General features: G+C 39.5%; 2 protein-coding genes and 1 long non-coding RNA gene across 3 annotated transcripts; all 3 read right to left on the reverse strand.

Moving 5' to 3' along the window:
• Positions 1-5,483: 5,483 nt before the first annotated feature.
• LOC134443443 (uncharacterized) lies at positions 5,484-11,374 on the reverse strand. Its single transcript, XM_063193227.1, has 2 exons — positions 11,173-11,374; positions 5,484-10,725 (listed from the first exon to the last, which is right to left on the reverse strand). Exons 1-2 carry the CDS (start codon positions 11,372-11,374, stop codon positions 5,501-5,503), a joined length of 5,427 nt encoding a protein of 1,808 aa, XP_063049297.1. The 3' UTR covers positions 5,484-5,500.
• A 1,216-nt stretch (positions 11,375-12,590) lies between these two features.
• Positions 12,591-17,269, reverse strand: LOC134443442 (uncharacterized). Its single transcript, XR_010033670.1, has 6 exons — positions 16,911-17,269; positions 16,024-16,163; positions 15,824-15,912; positions 14,969-15,085; positions 14,080-14,168; positions 12,591-12,608 (listed from the first exon to the last, which is right to left on the reverse strand). It is a non-coding gene; the product is annotated as an uncharacterized LOC134443442 (long non-coding RNA).
• Positions 17,270-17,785: 516 nt separating this feature from the next.
• On the reverse strand, positions 17,786-21,066 carry LOC134443444 (uncharacterized). The gene is made up of 3 exons (XM_063193228.1): positions 20,824-21,066; positions 17,906-19,247; positions 17,786-17,790 (listed from the first exon to the last, which is right to left on the reverse strand). The coding sequence occupies exons 1-3, from the start codon at positions 20,989-20,991 to the stop codon at positions 17,786-17,788; spliced, it is 1,515 nt and encodes a 504-aa protein (XP_063049298.1). The 5' UTR covers positions 20,992-21,066.
• Between the last annotated feature and the right edge of the window lie 6,667 nt (positions 21,067-27,733).

A 27,733-nucleotide genomic window follows, 5' to 3' on the forward strand; every position in this document is an offset into this window, starting at 1 on the left:
GGTTCTAATTAGGGGCCAAGCAGCGAAGCTGGCGAAGGCCCCTATAGAGTTAGTAGGTTTTCTTCATTATTATTATTAGGGGCCAAGCAGCGAAGCTGGCGAAGGCCCCTACTGTTTTAGCTGGTTTTCTTCTTATTATTCTTCAGTCACCATTCTTCTCCGACTGTAAGTCTATGGCAGCCCATAGAACCGTACGTAGGAAAATGCTGAAAATTGGCACACATATTCGAGCCCAGGTCAGCATTACCCACAGCAATTTAGAGGGCCCCAGCCCCAAAGCTCTAGCGCCACCAGCAGGTCAAAAATGCAGGTACATTTCTGCTTGTAACTTTTGAACCGCTGGGCCAATTTGCATAAACTTGGTATCCCTGGAATCCTTGGGCCATGACGAATCCAACGCACCCTATGACGTCATTTTCCGCCAGGATAGTTTTCCCGCCATTTTGAATTTTGTAAAATTCAATAAAAATGCTATTTTTCCCCCAATTTTTGGCCAATTCGCCCGAAACTTGGTATATAGTATTTCTGGACTGAGCTACATATGGGGTCTCAAGGAATATTGGATATCTTTTATCATTTAGCCGTGACAGCCAATCAAAATTGTCGTAAAAGTGGTGAAACAGGAAGTGAGGTCATATCTCAGCAACCGTTTGTTAAATTAGGTTGGGATTTTTTACACACATAGTAGTCCATCCCATGACCTACCACAAAAAAAATCAGAACCCCAGCTTAAACTCTGTAGCGCCACCAACAGGTCAAAATTGTAGCTACATTTTTGCCTGTAGCTTTTAAACCATATGCACGATGTAAAATATATTATTATCACTAGAATCCTTGGGCCAAGCCGAATTCAACGCACTGTATGAAGTTATGTCAACACAGAAGGGAAATTCCGCCATTTTGAATTTTGTAAAATTCACTGCAAGTCTATGGTAGCCCATAGAACCATACATAGAAAAATGCTGTAAATTGGCACACATATTTGAGGCAGTATCAACATTACCCACAGCGAGTTATAGGTCCCCAGCCCCAATACTCTAGCGCCACCAGCAGGTCAAAGTTGCAGGTACATTTCTGCTTGTAACTTTTGAACCGCTGGGCCAATTTTCATAAACCTGGTATCCCTGGAATCCTTGGGCCAAGCCGAATCCAACGCACCCTATGACGTCATTCTGCTTGGATAGGTTTCCCGCCATTTTGAATTTTGTAAAATTCAATAAAAATGCTATTTTTCCCGCAATTTTTTACCATTTTGCCCGAAATGTGGTATATAGTATCTCTGGGCTGAGCTACACGTGGGGTCTCAAGGAATATTGGATATCTTTTATCGTTTAGCCGTGACAGCCAATCACAATTGTCGTAAAACTGGCGAAACAGGAAGTGAGGTCATATCTCAGCAACCGTTTGTCGAATTAGGCTGTGCTTTTTGTACACGCATACAAGTCCATCCCATGGCCTCACACAAAAAAATGCAGGTTCACAGCTCAAACCCTCTAGCGCCACCAGCAGGTCAAAGTTTTTGCTACATATCTGCCTGTAGCTTTTGAACTGTAAGTTGGATTTTCAAAATATTGGGACACAAGTCATCTTCAGACTATGACGCATACAGATAATGATTTTCATGGCGATTGACAACACTATCTGCTCACAGCAGCCATTCAAATTTGTGTTGTTCATTGAGGAACATTTTGGAATGTCTCATACCCCATCCTCTGGCTTGACGCAGGGTCACAGAAGGGTCAGTTAGTGACACACACTTAAGCATGCACACATACACAGAGGGGACACATGCGCGGGGTGTCATGTTACATGTGTGTGTGCTTACCCACAGACAGAGCAGCAAACACACACACACACACACACACACACACACACACACACACACACACACACACACACACACACACACACACACACACAGGGAGGAAGAAGCACTACTGTGAGAGAGAACATAGCAGTGTAGCAGTAGATAGCGAGTAGCACTACTGTCTCTGTCTGTCTGTCTCTGCCTTCTCTCTCTCTCTCTCTCTCTGTCTAATTTTGTCAGTTCCTCTTATTGACTATGTATATATAATTAAATGAATATTTCTGTGTTTACTGTAAAATAACCATTACATGTGGTTTGTAGCAGCCCACAACTGGGGAAAAGCAGTATAGAAAGTAAACTAAAGTTTAAGTTTACAAGCATCATTTCTGTATACAAATAATACATGCATAATTACATATGAGAAACACAATATTATTAATAAGAAGTCAATTGTGATCTCTCTCTCTCTCTCTCTCTCTCTCTCTCTCTCTCTCTCTCTCTCTCTGTGTAGAGAAAATGGTGTTTAGATCAGGGGCTTTGGTCAATCTGTAATGGTTGTAAGTTAATTTTCAGGTGGTAATGATCAGGGTTATGGGGGGTGATGTTGGGAATGCGGAAGGAGAGGTCTACTTCCTTTTATGGTGAATGGAAGGATAAACATGCATGTAATGTAAAGTACACTTATGGAACCATAAAGGACTGTTGAAGGTCTCTCTGTAGAGTAGAGTAACTTAACTTACAGTAACTTTATTAACCCAGAGAGGGAAATTAAGGTCAAGCATATTTTTGTAAATACTCACAAGGCCTACATGAACATTCCAAAACACATATGGTATACAACAGCCATTAACACAGGTTGAGAGAGAGAGAGAGAGAGAGAGAGAGAGAGAGAGAGAGAGAGAGAGAGAGAGAGAGAGAGAGAGAGAGAGAGAGAGAGAGAGAGAGAGAGAGAGAGAGAGAGAGACTATATTGCACTTTTACACTAGGTTACCTCCCTGAATTGCGTTCTGCAGTATAGACTGTGACGTAGTACTCCCGCTTGTGAGTTGAACTGTGGAATTCTGGCTACGTTCAAAAATCACATTTATTCACTGAGGCATATGGTCCTTAACCAACCTGTCCCACAACTACTTCTACCCCCTCCTCTCTTGTCCCATCTATTCCCTAGCCAGTGATTCTCAAGCTTTTTGAACAAACGGCCCCTTAACTGTCATAAATCTCCCAACGCTGCCTTCACCTCACCATAAGTCTAAGAACATCCCCTTTAACATTAAAAAATAAAATAAACTGATGGCCGCCAAATTGCAAATAAAGCATTACCCCCTCTCAGCTGTATCCTTTTCAACAACTCCACAGGGCTTCCTAACACCCTGAGGATGTAGAGCCCTTGTTGAGAAACACAGTAATAGTATAGAAGTTAGATTGTAGATCTGCTATTTGTCATGTAATTAGAAAAGCAAATAGTTCAGTGTAATATAGTACAGAATAAAGGAAAGTGGTTATAGGTAAGTAGAATATGTACAGATAAGTAGAGCGCACAATTGGCTTAGGTACAATAGTTATTCTGTATTGAATGAAATAGTCACACTACAATAATCACATTACATGATGGATTCTGTGTTCATATTTATTTGGAAATGCAAAACAGAACGTGATACATGATATGATAATCAAACATTACAATATTACAGTTGATCGTTTAATCTATTGTAACGTCAAAGAATATATTAGAAATATTCATGTGTGTGTGTGATCATGCATTAATTGGGTCATTCCATGAAATCAATACCAAACAATTAAAAAACATGAAACAAAACCAAAAACTGTAAACAACCAGTTCATATTTGGGGTAGTTGGTTATATAATCTGGAACCAACTGCATGGAAGGTGGCCTTGTGAAAGATTGTCATTCCTTGTTCAAAGAGCTGCAGGTTCCTTAGGACTTGTAAGAATGTTCAAAGAGTTGCAGGGTTCTCAGGACTTAAAGCATGGATGAGATTTACAGGATCAGGAGATCAAAATATGATTGTAGGTAAAGATATCATACAGCATGTGTAGGGAAAGTGTAGTCTACTGGGAAACTCCAACTCTCATTGTCATTGTGACACAGCAATCCACAGCACACAAGTGAACACTGCACACAATGAAATTTGTATGCAAGGGGGCAGCCCTTAATGGCACCTGAAAGGGAGCAGTGCGGCAGGACCATACCATGTTCAGGGTACTTCAGTCATAGAGGAGAATGGAAAGAGCACTGGTTAATTACTCCCACCACCAACCTGGCGCATCAAGTCGAACCAGCAACCTTTGGGCTATAAGTCAGACTCCAAAAACGCTTACCCATGACTGCTCACCGCTTTTTTATGACTGCTCAACGCTTACCCATTACCCACAATCATAAGTCACAAGGGTGATATGCATGTTAGTACATTTGACATTTACAGTGCTGCAGAGTTCCAGAGATGTGATGATGATGTGTCAATGTTCAGGTCTTCATTTCCACAAAAAAAGATGCGAGAGGAATCTGGGAATCTGTTTGGTGCAGTTCATGATTCAGTCCCAGGTGTTATACCCACAGTAAACAAAAAAAAGGCAAGTAGAATGGAGTTATATTCCATGAATGACTATTTGGTGCAGTGCTTGTCTGAGGGTCCTAATTCCTATGATTCAGGTTCCGGTGTGAAGTCCCACAGCAAAGAGGCGAGTGGGATGGAGGATTTATTCCATGAAAGACTGTTTGGTGCAGTTCTGATTCAGTCTTTGGTGTTATACCCACTGCAAAGAGGCCAGTAGAATGGGTGTTTAGTCCAAGACTGTTTGGTGCAGTTCATAATTTAGTCTCAGCTTTTCTACCCACAGCAGAGAGGCACGTAGAATGGGGTATTCAATTCCATGAATGACTGCTGTAGCTCATGACTCAGTTTTGGGTCCTAATTCCCATATCAAGCACAAGAGTAGAATGCTGCGTAATTCCATGAACGACAGTCATAATTGCACAGCAGCAGTCAATTCATATTGAACAATGTCCTCTTTAGTGTAGTTAATTACCCAAACAAGTACAACACAGTTAAAAGGGAGAAAGGTACAACACTTAAAAATTCAGTTGATATAGGAACAGACAACAACAGTTTGCCAGTTTAAATAAAACAGTAAATGTACATCAATGCATAGGAGAGGTGATATCAACTTCATGGAATGACCAATATTGTCACTGTTAAAGAAAATGAAAATCAATGCAATAAACGAAAAGCCAAGATGATATCAAGTTCATGGAATGACCCAAATTGTCACTATTGAATGGAAACATTGTTATCATAATATTAATATAGTAAATAAATTAAAAATATATATTTCTGGAATTTGTTTTCCATATTTTTAAATGCAAAGTGTATGGGCATTTCTGCAAAGAAGTTTTAGATAATAGAAATTTCCCTTGCCTCCACCCACCCATTTACCCACCCACCATGACCTCCCCATGCATACCCACATAAGTGACTGTGTAATCAGAGATTTTACGAGTATTATGATTCTAGAATTTTTATGGAAATATGACAACGTAATAGGCTGCTGTATAGCACTGTATCATCATGTGAACCTATCAATGAGGAGTTTTTGGTTGTCCTCTTTCGATGCAAAAAGGAGTTATTGGTGTAAGAGAATCACATCATGAAAACTTAAGTAATTCGGTAAAAACTAATGGAGGGAAATGAGAATCGCTTCATGAAAACTAAAGTAAGTTGGTACAACCTCAACAATAATGTTTTCTGCACCTTTAAAGTAAACATGATCTATTAAGGTATTTTTTTCCGAAGTGAATGTTTCCACGCATTGTTTGTATCCATATTGATCAAGTAAGTTTGCTATCGTAGATGATACAAAGATATCTTCATTAAGGTCGCCCATGATTAGCTTTTTCCCAGGGTATTTTTCAACTTCATGTATGACCTGCAGCAGCTGCTGTCTAAATACACCGATGGCATAAGACCTAGGCCTGTATAAAACAGCAGCAATGACATTTACATGTGGTATTTCAAAATATAGACACTCCAAATTACATGTCTGTGGAAGTGATACCTGCACATCAAGTTTGTCACCACAATAAATGCCAACTCCACCTCCTTTCTTTTGTTTCAACTGTGCAAAAACAGCTTCAGACTCACCATAGCAGTTTATTCTTGGATTGTGTTGGAAGGTAAATCCTGGAAGTTGTGGTATGTCTTGGGAGTCTGCATTTAGCCATGTCTCCGTTAAACAAATGCAATCAGCTTTCATCAATGTTCCATGAGCTTCAATGTCCTTAATGTGGGCTTTTAGACTTTGAACATTATGTAGTGCAATTCGACATCCTGTGTTTTCATCATTAGAGATTGATTTTCCACAGTTGAATTTTGGCATGTTTTCCATGGCTGCTTGAACTTTCTCATCACAATATATAGCAGAGTCTTTGAGTTCGTCAATGATCAGTCCTTCGAGATTTTTCACACGACTTAAGGCAACGTATGCCTGACCAGCTGCAAATATCTTGCGTAAAGATACAAATGCCCGTTCAACTGTAAGGCCCTGACACTTGTGGACAGTCACAGCCCATGCCAAACCAATAGGATATTGTCTTCGCACTCCACCATTGTTACTAATTTGGTCTTCTTGTACTTGCAATTCAGTTGAACGTTCAGATTGTCTGTTTGATTGAGCTCGCTGAATCCTTCCAACGTTAGGGTCATCAAATTCAACATAAATGGCTTTTGGAAGATCGTTATCATCATCACCGTCTATAATATTTACTATCACTCCTGCCGCTCCGTTTGTTAGCCCATCTTGCACATTTAAGTTCTTCAAGAGCAAAATACGCGCTCCGATACCAACTTGGACACATTTAGGCAAACACGAATTAAAAACTTTGGTGTGAAAGCCAGCCATCTTTTCCATTCTTCCGGTTTTAGGATTTCGCTGAAAATCTTGGGCCAATATCTGGATTACATCTGGACATGTGTCATTCAATTTTTTGACATTATATTCTTGCACTTCTGCATTTGTTGCATATATATGCAAGATCGAATGGTCATCTTCAATTTCACGTTGTTTCAATGTGCGCACATCACGACTATTGAGAGCTTGTGTTTTTTTACGCACTCTGAGGCGATTCAGTGTCTCTGCAAACGTAGCATTTTGTTGTCTAACAACAGTGGTCAGTTCAACAATTTCAAAATTGTTTTCCCACAGATTAACTCCTCTGTTGTCAGCATAGAGTGGTGTCCCTTTCACAGGTTTGAGTTGGTAAAAATCCCCAACACAGATAACCGAAATTTTTCCGAAAAGTGAGTAATCTTTTGTCTGTTTTATCTGTCTTAATCTTCCGCTGATGTAAGATAAAAGCTTGTGATCCACCATTGAGATTTCATCAATGATCAAAATTTGCAAATTCCTCATTTTGTTGCGTAAACAGTTCACTTTTTCATCACCAAGGGGTTGATAAGGCAAAGTTGCATTTGCGTTAATTGAAAAGGTGTTGTGTATTGTTGATGCACGAATATTGTAAGCCGCTACTCCTGTAGGCGCTGTTAAAATGACAGGTAGCTCATCTGGATGTTCATCATCTTGTAACAACCTCGTACTTTCATAATGTATGGCTTTTATCAAATGACTTTTGCCAACACCAGCACCACCAGTAAGGAACAAGCGTAATGGTTCAGGATTTTTTCCAAAACGTTTCTGCAAACACCAGTGGCGAACTGCGTAAAAGACTGCAGACTGTTCCTCATTTAATGATCGTAATAAATCCAATGCATCTTGCCTAGGCATTGTCACATTATTAGTTTCCAAGGAGTACACAGTTTGTGGGTTGGCCCTCAAATCAGGGATATTAGTTGCTATGTCATCGTCATTTTCATCTTCAACAACTTTGTTTTTCATAAGTTGCAAACAATGCAGCCTTTCATCTTCCGCTTCTGGAGCTAAAATAGCCCACGCATCTGTGAGATCAATGTCAGTTTGCAACAATTGTTCAGCTTTGTCAAGCTCATCGCTGTCTTTTTCAAACAGAGCTTTGTTGTCATCCACAATTGACTTGACAGTTTGAACGTCAGTACCACATTTAACTGCACCATTGTTGTAAAAATGTTCATATGTTTCGAAAGGAGGTGGCTTGAGGTGAAGGATTTCATAGTGTGGCAAAAACAATTGCAACAATGAATGATAATATTTTTCTGGATCTTTTGTTGGAGAAAATCGTGGATATCTTACAACAGCAGGTTGTGATCGGGTTCGTTTTTTCAGAAATCCAAAGTTGTTGTTTAACTCAATTATTGTCTGTGATTCTTTGTTTTTGGAAACCTCAGATTTTGAAAGCACTCTGTATTCACTACAAAAAGTTGCCAGGCATAAAGTTTTCATTTCCTCTGATTGAGGCCTGTTGGTATAACGTTCAACGATATTGGTCATCCAAATGTTTTCATTATTTTCAGTCATATGCTGAGTTTGGGCTTGTAGCATATGCAAGGGTAAACTCATCCTCATAGGATTTTCACCAACAGGAATGAATTGTACATCACGAGAGCATTCTTTCAAGTGCATTTGTGTTAAGCGATACACTGCCTCTTGAGCTGACACTTCTCTGTTGTGGAGATAAACACTTCCAAGCTGCCGAAATGCTGCTTTTGCATCCACATTGCCATTTAACGCTTCCATTTGAGTACGTTGTAAGAGCAAACCTGGTTCCATCTCTCCTTTTGTGACATATGATAGTATGTATACAGCAGCAGAATGTGCATCTGTGACAAACTGAATATCCATGTTGCCTTGCCAAGCTCGAAGTAAGTGTTTATTGTATTGGTTCACCCAAATGTCTGAAGGATTTCGTTTCATTACAATGCTTTTCTTTGTGGTCCACATATTGTATGCCCATTCAAATACACTTTGCTCAATTCCCAGAGATTGAAAAAATGCAGCTGTTGACTTGAAATCAAAATCTGGTGAAGTTAATGCAGCTCTGACTGTGTTGATGATATCACTAGCACGTTTAGTTTCATCAGCATCCTCTGAACTTACACTTCTTGTAATGAACGTTTTTTGTGACGGGGGCCGTGGAAAGTGAAACCTACACACAGTGTTCTTTTTGCGACACGTCTTGGAATGCCTGGTGCTGTGTTTCTGTACACTGTTAACGGTTTCATAAAGCTCAGAGTCTTTGTCTGTTGGAAGTTGACATGTGATATATTTGTCAATGAAAGCTGTCACTTCAGCGTCACTGTGTGTGTCAATTTTCGGTGCGTTTGCCACCCAGAATAAAGCGTGTATATGAGGACTCCCGCGCTGTTGAAATTCGACGCGATAGAAATGATCGATTATTTTTCCTATTGGTTCAGCTGGAGACAGGATTACATCTTTCAAAAAAGAGTGCCAACGTTCGTCAAAGAGGCGTGCTGTTGTAACAGGGTTTGAACGGACCAGCTTGGTTTTGTCTGACCAATCAAGATCTGCAACGTTTGCTTCCTTTCCCTCAGCCCTTTGCAGACTGGACAAAAAATCAGGCCATCTTAAATCTGCGGAACTAAATGACGCAAAAAATGTTGGTATAGACAGCTGTCTTATCATCGCAAATAAATCTTTCTGCACAGACATCCAATATGGGGGTGTTCCACGTATGCCACGCAAAAATTTGTAGCCCTCATTGTTATGCAACAATGTTTTGAGTGAGTCAGAGTTCAGCAAGGTCTCTGGTGACACGTCTTTCTGCGAGCCTTTGCGTAATGCAATTGAAATGCTATTTTGCACTTGATTTACTTCTGAAATGTATTGAGCGTAAAAAAGAAAATCAGTGTTCCGTGCAAACCGTCCATCAGCATTCAGTAAACGTGTATTCAAGTACCTTGAAAGAGTTATTTTCGATTCTCTTTCAGAATGAAACGTAGGCCCTCCTAGAGGATACAAGACAGGAAAACACTTGCTTTCATTGGTTTTATCAGATAGTAAACTAACTGGACTGTTGCCTTCAGCAGGTGCCATACTTAGTATGTCTTGAAAATGCTGATCAACTATTTCAGATCCAATGTCAATCGGTTGTAAGGATGTGTCTGAAACTAGTCCTGACTGATCTTTAATGTAGGTCAATTCTTCCTCTTTTTCCTCATTGTCATGCTCCTCATCATCACTGTTTTCGACATTGTCTTTATCATCTGTTTCATCGTTTTCATGGTCAGTACCATCCAATGAGTTCAACCACTGATCATTCAAAATGACATCATCATACCAAAAGTTGTTCTTTATTAAATATCTCAACGCATTTCTGACTCTTTCTGTGTGTACAAATTGGAATTCATAAAAGTTTTTGTAGCTTATTTTTCTTTTTAATTTTATTCTGATCATCTTATCATCACTTTCATCTCTTGGTAGAACGTTTGTCACGGTTTGAGAATTTATAGGAACACAAACACAGGGTCCATGACAACCTCGTTGACGCCCTCTTGGTAAACACAGCAACTTCATAAAGCATATGTTTTTGGCTATTAAATGCTGTTCTAAAGAATTCAAACATTTCAGCTCTGGAGGAATTGCATGCAACTCCAAGTTGTTGGTAACGCTTTCTTGTGGAAGTGTGCCTGAAAGAATCTTCTGATGACAAGTGTGACAGATCCACAATTTTGTTGCAGGGCTTTCAGCCAAGTAGCATTCAGTCTGACAGTCACAGTCACAAACATGCAAATATTGTGTTGTTATGCATCTTTTAGCCATCTTAGCAACTTCAGGTCGTTTGTTTGCATAGTTTTGGGGTTTACATTCAATGACTTGCCTTCTAAAAAGCAATCTGTGACAACAAGAACAGACATGCTCTGGGCCACGGCTGACATTCTTTCGAAAAGTATCAATTGCACAATCAATGACTCTTTGCCTTTGCTTTGAGATATTGTATCTTTTCAAACTCGCTTTGGTTTTAGTAAGACGAATTATATCATTTTCGTGGTAGTTTGTTTTGTTGTACTGTTTTTTTCCTTCTCTGAAAAAATGATTTGTCTTGTATAGATTTTTACTATAATTACGCACAGCATTCTGGAATGTCTTGTTGGTCTTGTACTTAGTATGACTATATTTACGCACAGCATTTTGAAAGGCCTTGTTGGTGTGGTATTTGATTCGTGAATTATTTCGAACAGCATTTTGAACTGTTGTATTTTTATATCGAGATTTTGACTTTTGTTTAACCTTTGCTTGAAAACTGTTATCACCTTTGTATTTGTTCTGAAAATATTTTGCTTTCAATGTCTGAAAATGTGGATCAAAAGCATAATGTAATTTATATCGTTTTTGAAAGAGTTGGAGCACATGTTCACGGAAGTCAGGGTTGGTCTGATATTTGTTCAAGTAAGACGTACGAGAATGTTGACGCTTCTTCTGCTTGCTGCATTCATCTTTGTGATACTTTTCCTTCACACTTAAAAGTTTCTTTTGTCTGAAGCTGTCATCATTGTGATACCGCTGGCGCTTCTTGTCCGCATCTCTTAGTTTTGCATTTTCTGATTGAGTCAACTTTCTTTTTCGCTGAGGCCGTGTGCACAATTCGCTCTGACAACACATTTCTGCACACATTCTGTTCTCTTTGTTTTTCACGCACAATACAGAATCATAATGGTTTCCTCCTGTCCCAGACAGCAAAATGGGTCTGGCCCAGATCTGTGACAGATGTTGGCAGGCACTTGGGCCAGGTCCGCAATCCTGGTCTGGCCCGGTTTCTTATTTTACAATGGCGCTGAGCTGGAACAGGTCCGGATTACGGATCCGGAATGGATCTGGCCCAGGTCCAATCCACATGTTTGGAATTTGTGGCCGACCTGGGCCAGATCTGGCCCAGGTCCGTAATACGCATCTGACCATGATCTGGCCCTGATCCGTAATACACAGTTGGGGCTCATCTGGCCCATATCCGGACCTTATCCGGACCTTATCTGGGCCTGATCCGGATTAAAGGGATATTTAAAGGCATATGCCATTATTTTGGGGCTTAATACAGTTTAAAATTGTTGGCTGGGGTTTTATAAAGGTGGTAAAGTGTCTTATTTTTCATGTGAAGCGTTGTCTTGCTTTAAGACAAGTTAAAAGAGGGAGTATGTCGCTAAGCTAGTGAAAGTCAATGCATCCATGTAGCATTGCTACATGCTACACGGATCCATTGACTTTCACTAGCTTAGCGACATGCTTCCTCTTCTAACTTGTCTTAAAACAAGACAACGGCTTACATGAAAAATAAGACACTTAACAACCTATATAAACCCTGGCCAACGATTTTAACTGTATTAAGCCCCAAAATACTGCATACCCCTTTAAAGGTGGACCGTGGAATATTTTTAGTTGTTCATTTCCAGAATTCATTATGCCCATTCACAAATGTTAACTTTTTAACAGATATTTACCACCACCAAAGTATTCAACATGACTGGGAAATTTGCACTTTTCATACATGAAAAGGGGGATCTTCTCCATGGTCCGCCATTTTGAATTTCCAGAAATAGACATTTTTAGCTGCAAAACTCACTACACTTTGGTATTCATGCAAAAATCTAAATTAGCAGTAGACAGCACAGTTTCAATGAGCACCATAGATGCAATACCTACTCTGGCCACAATTTTGCACAGTGCAACCTTCAAGCAAGTGCAAAACAATGTTTTTTAAAAAATGAGCTGCTTTACAAATTATGCATTTTAGTATTCTTTATTGTTTTGTTTTCTTGTTGGGTGTGTGCCAAAGCAGTCGGCTGCCAGATCCATCTCCACATTTTTGATAGCGTTCATCTCTCCCTGTTGCCTCTTCACACTGTAAGATATTAAAAAGCACACAAAGCAGAAGGGAAACGTTAGACTTAATGCAGATGTATGTGCAGGCACAAATTACATACGATTGTGAATGAACTGACACATACAGGTGCTGGCCAAAAAATTAGAATATCATGAAAATGTTTATTTATTTCCATAATTCCATCAATAATGTTACACTTTCATAGATTATAGATTCACGACCCACATTTTAAAACTATGCCAATAATTTGTTTTTATTCTTGCATATTTTTGGCTTCAAGCAACCATGAATTATGTAACTCACAAAATTAAAGAGTGGTTGTGATGAAATCACCATTCTCTTCAAAAAAAAAGAAACGGGTCATATTGTCATATCAAATCAGTTAAAATTCTCGACTCTCTAAATACACATGTCAATGTTTAATATTTGGTTAGAAATGTAATCGCCTTAATCACGGCAATGATGTATTTAACATTTCAGTCAATGGCACACATGCTTGACAGCATCAAATGCAAATTTGTTTATCATGGTCTCATCAGAGTCAAACAAACTAAGGATATGGGTTACTGGAACCATGTCCTCTGATCTAATGACATCAAGATAAACAAATTGGCTTTAGATGGTGTCAAACATGTGTGGTGGTAAAAAGCGATGTGTACAAAGGAAAGTGCCTATTGCTGAAAGTCAAGTATGGTAGTGGGAGTGGCATGGCTTAGGGCTGTGTGGGTGCCATCAACAGTAGGAAGCTGAATTTCATCAAAAGAAATATGCTTGTCAACATGTACTGTGACTACTGAAACAGATCATGATACTCCCTATAGGATTTCATTCGAATCTCACACACATCAATTATAGCCAGGTGCAGACTCAAAATGTAAAAGTTAAATGCAAGGCAAAGATAAAACGCACAACAATGACCTCCCTTTTAATCCCTTTAAATTTCGAGACAATTCAGGCCAACACGGCCCCTTCTCAGACACTATGATAGGCGTGTACTCAATTTTGCACCAGCATAATTTCACAAAAATGGGCAAATATGTCATTTAAGTTATACAATTGGCCTTAATTTTCTTATGTAAGCTCAAAAGATGTTGTATTACACTTTTTTGGGCGTTTTGGGAATAACTTGTGTGTTCAAAATGTTACTTTTCAACAAGGGTATACTCATTATTGCTGTGCACTGTATATTTGAATAATTTCTTAAAAATGTGGAAACATGGAGCAGCAGGAATAAGCTGTGGGACCAATGGGCTGTGGGAACATGACCCCGTACACAGAACATACAGTCAACCTAGCCAAGTAGACCGTAGGTATTCCATGCACTTTCAGGCCACCACAGAACAGCATCAGGCAAGTTCTGGTTGAGTGTTGTACAACAAGTGTGTGTGTGTGTGTGTGTGTGTGAGAGAGAGAGAGAGAGTAAGTGAGAGTGAGAGAGTGTGCACACCAGCATGCATGGGCTTTAATGCATAACATAAAAACAACTTACTTAATACATTCTGATGACGTCCGAGGGCTTCTTGAATATGTAGTGAGGCCGACCCAGCAGAGTAGAAGTCCTGTCCTTTCATTTGAGTCCTACAGCAGAAAAAGAATAAATAATTATGAATAATAGTTATTGGGATTTCACTGTGAAAATATTTAGTACAATTGGCATCCATGTTTACAATTAGTTTAGTTTATTGGTTTATTTCATCAGGGACCATGTGCAAAGTACATTAGTTACATAGTAAAAAAAAAAAGATGACCTGCACCACATTATAGCTAAAAGCTAATTCCCATCTGCATTCCCTGAGCAGGTAAGAAAACATATAACACACACACTAAAATATGTCATATGCAAAAACTACCATATGCTCAGTGTCAAAACAGGTATGTGCAAAACTATTAGTGGTGACCAGACTGGGTACATGAAAGCCATTTCTTCACTCCAAGTGAGAATGAATAAAAGTTTGTAATGCCTTTTATGTGGGTGGGAAGGGCATTCCATTATTTAGTTGCTCTGCAAAAACAGATTGTGCAAATTTATGCTGTTACCCAGCTTGGGAGGCTACTATTTCCTCTGGTGGTAGATCTAGTTGTTCTGCTAATTTGTTCAGAGCAAGGTGGAGCAGAATTGTAAATAATTTTGTGCACAAGTTGCACAGCAGAATATAGAATTAGGTTGTCAAAACTGAGCAAGTAATACTTGTCCAGTATGGCACAACACAATGGTGAAATTGAGACGGACGCCTGTCCAAAACTTTAAGATTTCATGGTAGTCTTGTTAGCCTGAGACCAGCTTGACATTAGTGTAAATGAGACATTATCATGCCACTTACATATGTCTCAGCAGGATCAACAGTTAAAGAAGTTAAATTGTCAGCTCATACACTCACATGACAGTCCAAAAAGGTGTTCAGTGGCGGCTTCTTCTCTCACTTGCAGCTTCATACACATCGAGCGATGTTGATGCCAGGTCGATCAAGGAATGACTGTGCCTACTGTTTACAATTCTACCCAAAGCAAAAAGAAAAAGAAACACAAAAAGGTTGAAAGTTTGTCATAGAAATACATAGAACATACAATAAACCTATTCAAGTAGACAGTAGGTATTCTATGCACATTCAGGGCCACCAACAACAGCATCAGGCAAGCTCTTATTGCAGGGTCCCCAAACTAAGGCCCGGGGCCGGATGCGGTCCGCCATGCCCCTTTGACCGGCCCTCCACCTCTCTGCACCTCACTATTTGAACTGGCCCAAAGAAGCAATCCTCACAGAGGAAAAAAAAGATAAAATACATATTTTTTAAAATATTTTATGTTGTTTATCAACAGGCCTTCCTACAGTTTAATTGTCACTAACCTAGTATGAATAACCAGAAGTTTCTTGTCTAGATAGTTTCTCATCTCACTGTAAACAGGCCTACCATTTCTATTGTATCGCTCATAAACTGTAAATCACCATATTTGTCTAACCTTTCCTTGCTATTTTTACATGGTTAAAAGCAAAACCTGTGGTATTTCAAATTGATGAACTTTTTTGTGCTATAAATTATGGGCTATAACAGGCAGTGGCCTAGTATACAGCCCACATGATTGATCCCGGCCCCTGATCACAGCCAGGAACGATAATGTGGCCCCCAGAGAAAAAGTTTGGGGATCCCTGTCTTATTGAGTGCTGTACAACAAGTGTGTGTGTGTGCGCGTGCCAGCATGCATGGGCTTTAATGCATAACATAAAAACAACTTACTTCATACATTCTGGTGGTGTCCAAGGGCTTCTTGAATAAATAGTGAGGCCAACGCCGCAGAGCAGAATTCCTGTCCTTTCATTTGTGTCCTGTAGCAGAAAAAGAATAAATAAGTATGAATATTAGTTATTGGGATTTCACTGTGAAAATATATAGGCCTAGTACAATTGGCATCCATGTTTACAACTCTCGGCTCATACCTTCAAATGACAGTCCAAAAAGCTTTTCAGTGGCGGCTTCTTCCCTCACTTGATGCAGAGGCAGCTTGCTTCATACACATCGAGTAGGCCTAATGCTGGTGTCAGGTCGATCAAGGAATGGCTGAACCTACCGTACAATTCTACCCAACCCAAAGCAAAGAGGAAAAGAAAGACAAAAAAAAGTTTGAACGTTTTGCATACAACATGCATGCATGAGCTTTAATTCACAGTATTTTGATGAAGCCTAATCCATGTTATAGCCTATATCACAATGCAGTTATTAAACTAACGGCCATTTAGGATTTGTGTAAATAGGCTACAACAATCAAGGAGTTACAAACTGCGTGATGTCAAATGAATTCAGCTCAAGGTGAGCTAATAGCACAACACAGAATGTTTGCTGTCGGCGGCACAACATGGATACGGTGATTATTAAGCCATCAGAAATTGATTGGAAATAATCGAACACATCATGTACATCACACGCACCAAATACCTAGCTTTTTTGGCGAATGTTATACAAATCACAGCGGTAGTTACAGAACTACCGGTAGTAGTGCTAGTCGACTAGAAACTACCTTTGTTTCTGTCCCGTGTTGATAGGGTATGTTTGGGATGTTAGCATCATAAAAGATTATCACCATTACTGCTAACGCCGCTAAAATTGACTCAAATAGCCCGATCATGACACATTTTGAGTGGGTTCATCAAAAGCTTATGATGCCAGCCACAAAGACAGCAGCAAGTTAGCGCGATGCTGCGGTGTTATGATACAGTGCTCGGCCAAGCCATTTCACGACACAACAGAGGAGGTAATTAACTCACTGGACTAAAACGCTGAAAGAGTAGTGGCGACGGCGAGTGAGTGTATTTAAATAATTACTTACCATCATTGAATGATCAAGTCACGACAGTGCAGTGTTGGACGAGACGCGACACAGGCGGATAGTTGAGTTCAGCTGAGGTAAACTGAAGAACGGTCTCTCTCTCTCTGAGGGTTCCAAAGTGACAGTTGGGGAACAAATTCAGTTTTGGCGCGTCCGGATTGCTTTATGTGGCCCGCACCCGCCACTCGCCTTCAAATCGGACTGAATTATTTTATTATGGCGCGTCCGGATTGCTTATACAGGCCCGCATCCGCCAGGAGTCTTCAAAACTGACTGTCAAACTACTGGTCCGGATCGGAGCTGCCGCTGATCAGCAAAATGACTGTGACTGCTATGCGGATCTGCTGACTTGAAAACGGACCCGGCCCAAATCTAATTGCTGTCTGGGGTATGGTTCAAATATATGCAACCACGTATGTTTGACATTGACTGCGTGAAACTATGACAATTCCATCTGTCGTTATTGTATGTCTTTATTTCACATTGTAAAAGGCTGGCGGCAGCAAAAATGTCAATTTCTGTAGCCCATGAACCAGAATAAAATATTCTAGATCTTTCCACATATTCTGCAACGGAAGAATATCCATCTCTCAAATACTGTTGAAATTGTGAACTTTTGGTTTGAAGATGTTTCACAGCAGCCCTTCTAATTCTTAAATGCTTTTCTTCATCCCCACAAATGCTGAACGCAAGACTGCGATAGAAGCAATTGCCATCTTGCTTTATGTTTCTGACTTTACATGGGCTACCAATATCACTGACCTGTACGATGGTGGAAGATGTAAGCCTGCACATGTCTTTAGGTAATTCCAAAAGTGCACATAAAGTGTTCTCATCTTGCCTTGTCAAAGGGCTAAATGGTTGTTCAATATTGGTCACGCTAGTTATGCAAACGTCATCAGAGGCAATTATCGTATCAGAATTGCGCTTGTTTGTATTGCCGTTAGGTTTTTTTTTGTGGGACTTTGTTGGTATAGTTATTGTAACTTCATCACAGCCAAACATTGCTTCAGATTTGCGCTTGTTTGGGTTCTCATACTTAGGTTTACCAGATAGCTCCTTGTGTGACTTTCCTGGGCCGTCAAAATCACTTGTTACAATAACATCATCATCACTTTCTAAATCAATCACTTGTTTCTGCTCTGCTTTTGTAGAATTTGTTTCACAAGAGATGTAAGTCAAGTCAACTGTGTTACATGCATATGAGCAATTTGCGTCGCCATCAATGTTACTGGATACAGGATCATACGGTATTGTCATAACATCAACTCCAGTCACTTCAAAAAGTACTTCATTGTCCTCATCTGGTAGTGATTGTCTGAATAGCCGTCCTAGTTGGTCTACGTAGTTGTAGAGGCTGTTTATAGAACTGAAAAACGTAACAGAACTTGCCAACCGTCCGTCCTTGTTTACCTTTCGTCCATGAGAGTCAAAAAATGCGAAGCAAGACCCTTCCTTTACAACAGCGAATGTACTACTACGTATGGTTACCACTCCTGCATTATAATTCAGTAGAGTCCGTTGTAAAGCTACATCAAGTGGCATGATCAAATCAGACAAACCATTGTCATTCTCATTGTCAATAGCGCCAGTAAAAGATTCACCATATCTTATTGAAAACCCTGTATTCCATACATAGTGCTTCTTTGGCAATTCAGTCACAGACACATAAGAACGACGTTGATTCACATCTTTAATTTTGTTGGCATTTCTCAAACTGTTATACAATGATGTTCCCTGAACAACCACATCATTTATATCAGTGCAATCCCAGGTCAACACATTTTTCATTTTACACTTCAAAGCTGCAACCAGGCTGGTTGGTCCACATTGTCTTTCAGCAGCATCACCAAACTGAGCATCACCTTGATGAAAGGATCCTGTTATGACACAGTTATCTGCAACGCCAACAGGCTGAATAAAAGAAGAATGAATAGCTTTCACATAGTTGTCAGTAACTTGCATAGCTGTTCGAGGAAGGTTCAGAGGTTGAGTGATTGAAGTCATTTGACCATGATTGAGATTGTTTGAAAGCACAGGCTTTGTGACAGAATCATTGCATTTGTTTGAGAGCACAGACTTGTTGACAGGATCATTGAGTTTGTTTGAACGAGAATGCAAAGTGCTTTTGCTTGTTTTGTTGTTGTGAAGGATAGGAAAGATAGAAAAATCAGTTATGTCAGGTGAGATAGAGGTGTCACAGAGGGACAAAGATGCAGGCTGAGTCGGCAGCGCCACCGTTTCAGAGGTCTGCAAAACTTCAGCAGACAGCGGGGCCTCTGAAAACCGCTGTCTGCTTTCAACATCATCTGTGGACTGTGGTCTCTCAACAGGTTTCTGTAAAAAGCAAAAACAAATATGTAATCAGAGTAAAATCATTGAATGTTGCAAATATATGCAATCTATGCACGTTTGAAAACTACAAAGCAGCACTAATACCACTTCTGCCCTCTGCTGGACAAACGCAAGCATTGGAAAGAATGAATAAACACATCAACACACAACAAACTACCAATAACATCATCATGTAACCCAGTGTTTCCCAATCTGGGTGTCAGAATTCCTAGAGGGGTCCCATTGGGCAGACGTATATTACACTTGTACATTTGCTTTATTTTGAAGGATTATTCAATCAATTAACACACACACACACACACACACACACACACACACACACACACACACACACACACACACACACACACACACACACACACACACCAGGGCTTGACATTAACTTTTGTACTTACCGTGCACTGTGACTAGTGGTATCCCAAGCAACTTGCCATTCGGCTATTCTACTAGCCAAGAATTTCATTTGTTTTATATCTATATCATGACACTGCATCTAACTTCAGAAGATGAGGTGTTAAAGCAAGAAGATGAGTGCACTTCGACACAGGGTAACTGAGCTTTTTCTTGAACTAAATACAATGAATAGAGGGCAAAGAGCAGAATAAAGTCTATGCTGATATGCCATATCATAGAATAAGCTACCTGCCAAATTGGCTAATGACACTGAAATTATTACTAGCCACAGACAAGTTTGACCAGCATTTGGCTGGTTGCTCGTGCCAGTGTCAAGCCCTGACACGCGCAAACACACACACACACACACACACACACACACACACACACACACACACATACACACACACGTAACAACAGTTGCCAAAAAGTTATGAAAAGAAAAAGCTTGCAGCAGTAGAAATATCGTCTACCTCCTTAAAAGCAATTTTGTACATTAAGCCCCTTTTCTGAGTTGTCTTTAGAGTTCCCCTCATTGTTTTTTTTTTTAATGTTTATTGCATTCTCAGTTTTTTTTGTGCTAATTTGGTTTATTAGTTTTACAGACTGTTTATGGGCATGTCCATAATGTTCTTTAAAAACACCCTAAACATCTGGTTTAACAAGTATGCAGCTCAATAAGTTCAGTGTTCACCAGCATTCCCTAACAAGTTTCCAGACAAACACGTCTAAGATTGTTATTTATTTGCCATTCAGTGAATAACTGAAGACAAAAATATTAACAAAACGCTGCTTAAAACACAACAGAAGCCATGTTTTACATCAAATATGAAATATGAGTGAATACCAATGAACACTGTGAAATGCCCATATTGCAACAAATGTTTTAGGTAGTTTACAAATATTTGAACATGCTCATACACAGCCATTCTAGTCTAGTAAACAAAATCCATATAGCCAAATAACAGAATAAGCAGCAAAAATGAAAGAAAAAAAACAGTGAGGGGGGCTCTAACTTAAATCTTGAAAAATAACCTTAATTCAAAATAGTGCATGGTCATTTTACAATAAGTTATTTTTTTTTGACATTTAACGCCATCTAAATATTTAGTATTTAAATATTTCATAGCAAAAAAAAGATGTAGCTACATGTTTTATAACATACCACAACATCTGCAAAAGACTTCTGGACCTTTGGCTGTCGCTGCCCTTCTGCATCCAAGTCCAGTGGAACATAGCGCCTTCTTGCAGCTTGAGACTTTTTATTGCGACGGCCCATCTGTTGTAAACACAGAAGTGCACCATACCATTTTACCACAATCTTCATTAGCATCACCTGTGTAAAGAAATGCACTAACCTTTGTGATGTGGTTCAGTGACATATCTAGTGCTTGCTTACAAGTCTGGCACACAGTCTATGTTGCAAAGATTCATATGTTTCTTTTAAAAATGCATGCATATGGTATAGCATGTTGATTAATATGTGTGTGTGGCATGACCCGCCTAAATACATCAACACACAAAACAAACCTGGCAGATAGACAAATAGAAGCACAGCAGTTTTTAACAAGCAGGAGCTTCTGTACTAAAACAAACATCCACACACTTCAGGTCATTTTTGTGCAAAGCTTTACTTGACTTATGCGCTTTTGGGCTTACATCTTCATCAGACAAAGTGAATCCTGCACCTTCTAAACAAATAAGCACTGACAAAAGATCCCTTTATGAGTACAACAGAAGTCTTCTTACTAAGAACATTGTTAATGTTAACCAATGCTGTATACCAAGGGCTGAGCTATAAGGGGGAAAAACAGGGCATGTGCCCCGGGACCCAGTGCCCTCCTGTATTGGGGTTGGGGGGCCTTATTGTAACAACAGACTGTACAATGGGGCCCTATACATGGTTTGCTCTGGGGCCCTGTGTGCAATTGTTCCGCCTTGCTGTATACCAATATTGTGTTGATTAATGATATAGCTGCCTATAACATTGCTATTTCAAACCCAGTTTCATAGATATGCATGTGTTCAGCTTAAAAATGAAATCAATCAATTATAGGATTCCACAATTTACCCAACACCTGCTTGAAGTTTTTCCCCTCATGACAACACCAGCGAGTCCAGTTTGACTGGCCTAATGGCATATGTATATATGTGCTCATTCAATTGTAAAATGCGAAACATTTAGTGGTTATAGCCCAAATATCTTTTTACTTCCGTACACTAAGTCTTTCTAGGAGTAGAAAGACAAGAGTAGGGAAGAGAGAAGGGACAAGACAAGCCTTACGCTCCATCTTGTACTTAAGCCATGCAAATACGTGATCTGAGAAGTCTGGTTGTGGTAACCAGTGAAGAAGTAGTATATTCCAATTTTGTGTACATATTCTTGTAAACATAGTGTAACAAATACAATCATGCTCTACCTTTTTAATCTCGCAATTACAAAATTTTAGGTAGCCTACTTTTGACAAAACTATTTGCAAGAAAGATGTGCATGCAAACTGCCACGTCGTGTTAAAATTCTCTCAAAAATCCTGCCAACTAATGAGGAGAAAATGAAAATCAAGCAGCATAACAGAGCAATGCCTAATATTGACTTGGTCCCATGATAAGGAAGCTGTTACCTACTGTTGGCCATGTCTAGTAATGAATTAAGGATTTGGCCCCCCCAAATGGAAAACTGTGCACCCACCGATAACAAACAGCCGCCAAACTCAGACAATCACATATTAATGATAAAAAAAATATTTTGTTAAGTCAGGTATACAGTCAAACGGTAATGACAATATTGTCACTACAACATTTTCCAATCAATATAAGGGGGGTAATGTTAAATTACAATATATTGTAACAGTGACACCATCTCTCTTTTGGACGTCCCTGTGCTTATTCCAAAACACACTGCCGCAAAACCCTCATCACAGAGAGCTGCATTGAAATGATAGTCATTAAGAACAATTTGCCTAGTAAAAACACCAGCTTTCCAACAAATGAGTTTCATCAAGAGTGGTGTACTGTGTTTTGGGCCATTATTTGCTCAAGACCAATGTAAAATGGTCATAATTAACTCCCCCCCCCCCCCCCCCCACACACACACACACACACCTTTTTTGCAATCTAAACATATTATAATTAACCAGCCTCCCCTGTTTGACAGACTACCAGCTGCCACTGCCAGTGACCCATAGCCCCTACTAACAGAATTTCTGCAGTAGTGCCATTTTGATCAGTAATGTCAATAGGCAACATACTCAAACAATACTGAATAAGATCATCATGCAAGCATTTTCACAGGTAATATCATAAATAATAATGTTACCTTTTATCCCAAATGGCAAAACACTGCAAAAGAGAAACAAAAGTTAGTAATTCAATTTATTGAATTATTAAGCAGTAGCAGTAGGATGAAATGCAGTATGAATTTATTTAATAACCATTAGGCCTACTGTAACTATACAATAAAAAGCATGATCATATTATTATAATTACCAATGGTAGTAGTAGTTGTTGTTGTTGCATTAGTGTAGCAACAGGAGAAAACTATCCTCTACCACACATTACTGTCTATGAGGTCATTACAAAACACATCTTTTTAAATATCGACAAATAATTAAATTCATAGTAGCCCTATTCATCATGACCTACTGCTACAATGTGCAACTTTCCCCCCCCAAACAAATAACAGCATGCCATAGGATAAACCCTCAGAAAAGAGCACAAAAAATATAATTCCATCTGATTATGTGTAACGTGGAAGCGCGAGGGACATTTGCCTAACACCACTTGCTCTGCCGCCAGGAAATAGGCAGTATTATTCCGAACGTTATGCAAACATTTCTGAACAATTTCCTCTCCTATTTTGACACAGTACTTTAAGCTGTATAACGTGTGACCGCAAGTCATATCCGCATGTCTACTGTTATCTGCGTCACCAATATCACCACATTACCAATATCACCATGATATCCCAAACTCCTAACTTTCGGCGTTTGATGCAATGTTGTGCAACAACAGACGCCAATGGAGGCGGCGGCGAAACCATGGCGAGACCACCGATATTAATAATCCTACTTGCATAAAAGCGAAATTCATCAAATTTTGACCCAACTGCAATGAGGATTATAACATCTAGGCAATTCTCCAAAAAATAATATGTCGTCCGACTCATTCTTCTAAAAAGTACCGTAGGCTATTCATGAAAACAACATTTTGGATTACGCAACCTAAGCGGTGGTAGATGGACACTCCCAACTGAGATCGCTCCCGGACGTGTAGTCCCAGGTGTTTCTATCACTCCCGGACGTGTAGTCCCACCCGATTATATTTCACGTATTATCATACACAGCCACATACAAGCAATTTAGGGTTAGGGTTAGAAACAAAAAAACTAACATCAAAAAGATAACTAGCTCCGTTATATGGCGGTGGGACCGATAGTCTGGCTAGTGGGAGCGAGCCGACAGGGGAGCGTCCTGCGTTGGGAGCGTCAATCAGGGAATCAACCTAAGCAATGTAGGCTAGCGTTGGCCAACGTAGACCTTTATCATACTACACAAAACCGTATATTAACAACTTTGCTGCAAGGATCACCAGGATCCCTGTACATGAACTTGACCATTGTTGTGAATATTATTTCTGTACATTACTTAAATATCGACTTTGACGTTGGCCCTACCTACGGCAACAGCAACACGGAAGGCAACACGGAGCATGTAGCATACTGTGCTAAACAAAACCCTCTTTTAAGCATATCCTTTTATACGAACGAAGTTGTTAACGTTTGTGTTCGTATGTTGATATCTCGATTAATACTAAAACCGAAGTTTGCTGATATGTGAACCATTATTTGTATTTTAAATCCAGCGATTCTGACGGCATGCTGCCCATGGGGTTACACTGTAGAATGCTAGCCGTGGGGACCAAACATGTCGTCCATGATTCGAGTTGACCAGTCGACTAATACGCTCTGCTACTATCCTACTTCTGTTCTTCTACACAACATCCAGTGTCTATGTATGATTTGGTTAACTTACTTTACATCTTTAACAACATGTTGCCTTATTATCCAGTATTTATAACCACAAACTGCCTTAAAGATATACGGTAAACAATAGTCTTACCTTCCAAACACTGCAGGGAAGAAACTTGCATGTCTTGTCGTCGAACAACTAGTCCTGAGTGAACATGCGCAGTGATGTGATGACGTGTACAGTTACTCTTATTGACTGCAATACACGTTTTCGTCAGCAGAGCGCGCCAAAAGACCAAAAATTGATTCTGCTCGTTCACACCTTGATTTCTGTGGACACTAGGCTACATAATGAAAACTTGTTGCTAGTTACTACTGTGTTTTTCGTGAAACAGACAGCTGTTGGAAATATTCTTCACAAATCCTTATTTATTTATTTATTATTGTATTGGTTGTAGAGGCACTTCTGTCAAAGTAGCCTAAATAGCTGCTTGGTGTCCCCCGATCCATGAGATAGCGAATGAAAACACCTACTTGCATGTCGTGTCGCGTGTTGTTACAGTAGCCTATACATTTGAATTCTGAAATGACATTCACTTGCGCATCCTTATCTATGAATTAACATGCACATTATGCCAACAACTAAAAATGGCAATCAAAACAAGATAATGACAAGAAGAAAATGAAAGAAGCTTCCATGTAGGGTGACAAAAAATCCATACACGAAATTAAGTCACTAAATACATTTAGCCAACTTGTGCAATAGAATTACTCTAATTTCACTTGCGTTAGAATGGCCATAGGCCTACTGTCCTTATTAGGCAACCACTGCCTAATGCTTATGGACAGTAAAGTTGTACACTGAAGTTGAATCTCCCCGATCTTCTCCAACTGTTTGCCACCATCCTCCTTAGTGTAGGTCACCCTCGCACAGCATATAGTGACTGCCTACAACAACAGGCTGAAAAACACACCGGTACCAATACTACTACAATCTCTGCTGGAATCTTGAACACACTTGTAGAATGCACATAGGGCCTACTTGCAAATGTTGAAAAGGTTGCCAGAAACTTTGTTGGTTATAGGCTACGCTATTTGCTTTAACTTTACAACACACACACACACACACACACACACACACACACACACACACACACACACACACACACACACACACACACACACACACACACACAATGTTTCGAAACGGATCACAAACTGTCAACTGCCTGAAGTGAAGGTGCCATGGCACATGACACTCCACTATCTATCTTTTTTCCGCTGCAACGGCATTTTCTGTTGTGCTCTAAACCAAGTCCTTTCCCCCTCAACAACCAACTTGTGCAGATTTTGCAATGCTTAATCCTTTATTGACAACTACATATTCCATTAGTTGTAGTTTCTATAAACAGTAAACTATGTTTTGAAGATATTAATTATTCTAATGATGTACAAATCCCAATTCAATGTAATGGATACAAGATACAAGATACAAAATACAAGATACAAGATATTTTATTGTCATGTGTATATATATGAAACATATAGGGCCTATATGAAACATATATATACAATGAAAAGCTTCCCTGCTCTGGTAGTCCCAAAAAAGGTAAAAAAGAATTTTAAAAAAGCAAAAAAAAAAAGTAGGAAAAAATATATATATTTAGAAAGTTGAAAAAGTTGAAAGCTGCAAAAAATAAATAAAAAATGGGCAGGTTGGAGAAAGGGGAGATGTGATGAGTGAATTCCTTCCTATGTCTGTGTTTTTGAATTCAACAGTCTGATACACTGAGGGAAGAAGCTGTCCCTGAGTCGGCTGGTGTGAGCACGTAAGCACCTGTATCTCCACGCAGATGGTAGACAGGTGAAGTGTGTGTAGCTGGGGTGGTGCGGATCAGCTATAATTCGTTTGGCCCTCCTCAGACACTGCTGATTGTAGAGATCCTGGATGTTGGGTAGATCTGCTTTGATTGTCCGTTGAGCAGATTTGATGACTCGCTGGAAGTCTCTCCTGTCTTGGGCAGTGGTGTTACCATACCAGGCTGTGAAATTACCAGTTAATATGCTTTCTATTGTACAGCGATAGAAGTTGGCCAGTATCCTACTCTCCATTCCATATCTGTGCAGCCGTCTCAGAAAAAACAGTGTGACTAGCCTAAACTATTTATCATCTGTTAGGCCTATCTCTCTTATTTCTCATTTATGTAGGATAATTATTTACTCAAGTGTCCAATAAAGACAATGAAAGTAATTTGTTCCACCTTTGACTATGAAACTAACGTGGACTAATGTGAACTTTCTGTTTTTATTCCATTTTTGTTGTTCATTTTTAGCTGAACCTGGACCCATTTCTACTTGGCAGTTGTACCATCACTCAGCAGGCCATCAGTTACCAGAAAATATGTCTCCATCAACAGTCAGTCTCTATAAACCAGCAAGTCAGCGTTGGTCAATCAGTTATTCACTACAACAGAGGTTGCCAACCTTTTCCAACTTGGGGCCCACTCAAATGTCAAAATTGTTCAGGGCCCACCTCTGACCCAATTAAGAATAAAACTCAAATAAATCAACAGCAACACACACCAAAATATGAGTATTATTTTTGGAAAATGATTTCAAGGCCCACTTGGAATACCTTCAGGGCCCACCAGTGGGCCCCAGCCCATAGTTTGAGAATCACTGCACTACAGTACTTCTATTGACCAGTCAACATCTATTATCAGTGTGGTACAGTCAACTCCAACCTCCAGTACTACATTTGGCTCCTAACTCCAACAAACAATCCCCCAGTGCACAACATAACACTCAAATCAATTTCTGTTGCATTGGGGGTGTCACAAAAGTTTGACCACATACCTATGGGTTCACTGTGTTTGTAAACCAACTCTCAAAAATAACACTCTCTCAAAAAGTAATAAATTAAATAGCAACTAAACTTGATTATCTGCTTAGTGTTGCAAATAACTTATTTCTTTTCAATACACTCTTAAATGTATTCCTTATTAAAATAATAATAATTGATACATTTATACAATAATAATAATATTGAAATTCGGTTGCTGTCCAGATAACACACCTCTCAAATGTAAAACAACACATCTCACATGTC

This window comes from Engraulis encrasicolus, unplaced genomic scaffold (assembly GCF_034702125.1).
Source record: "Engraulis encrasicolus isolate BLACKSEA-1 unplaced genomic scaffold, IST_EnEncr_1.0 scaffold_323_np1212, whole genome shotgun sequence".
Taxonomy (NCBI): domain Eukaryota; kingdom Metazoa; phylum Chordata; class Actinopteri; order Clupeiformes; family Engraulidae; genus Engraulis; species Engraulis encrasicolus.

Excerpts from the sequence above, each read along its gene's own strand:
- LOC134443443 (XM_063193227.1), bottom strand. The coding sequence starts at position 11,374 with ATGTGTTGTCAGAGCGAATTGTGCACACGGCCTCAGCGAAAAAGAAAG. Across the intron at positions 10,726-11,172 it reads GAAGAAGCGTCAACATTCTC|CGAGTTTGAAAAGATACAAT; the intron begins GTACGTCTTACT and ends CTAAAACCAAAG.
- LOC134443444 (XM_063193228.1), bottom strand. The coding sequence starts at position 20,991 with ATGCTAATGAAGATTGTGGTAAAATGGTATGGTGCACTTCTGTGTTTA. Across the intron at positions 19,248-20,823 it reads AGTCTTTTGCAGATGTTGTG|AAACCTGTTGAGAGACCACA; the intron begins GTATGTTATAAA and ends TGCTTTTTACAG.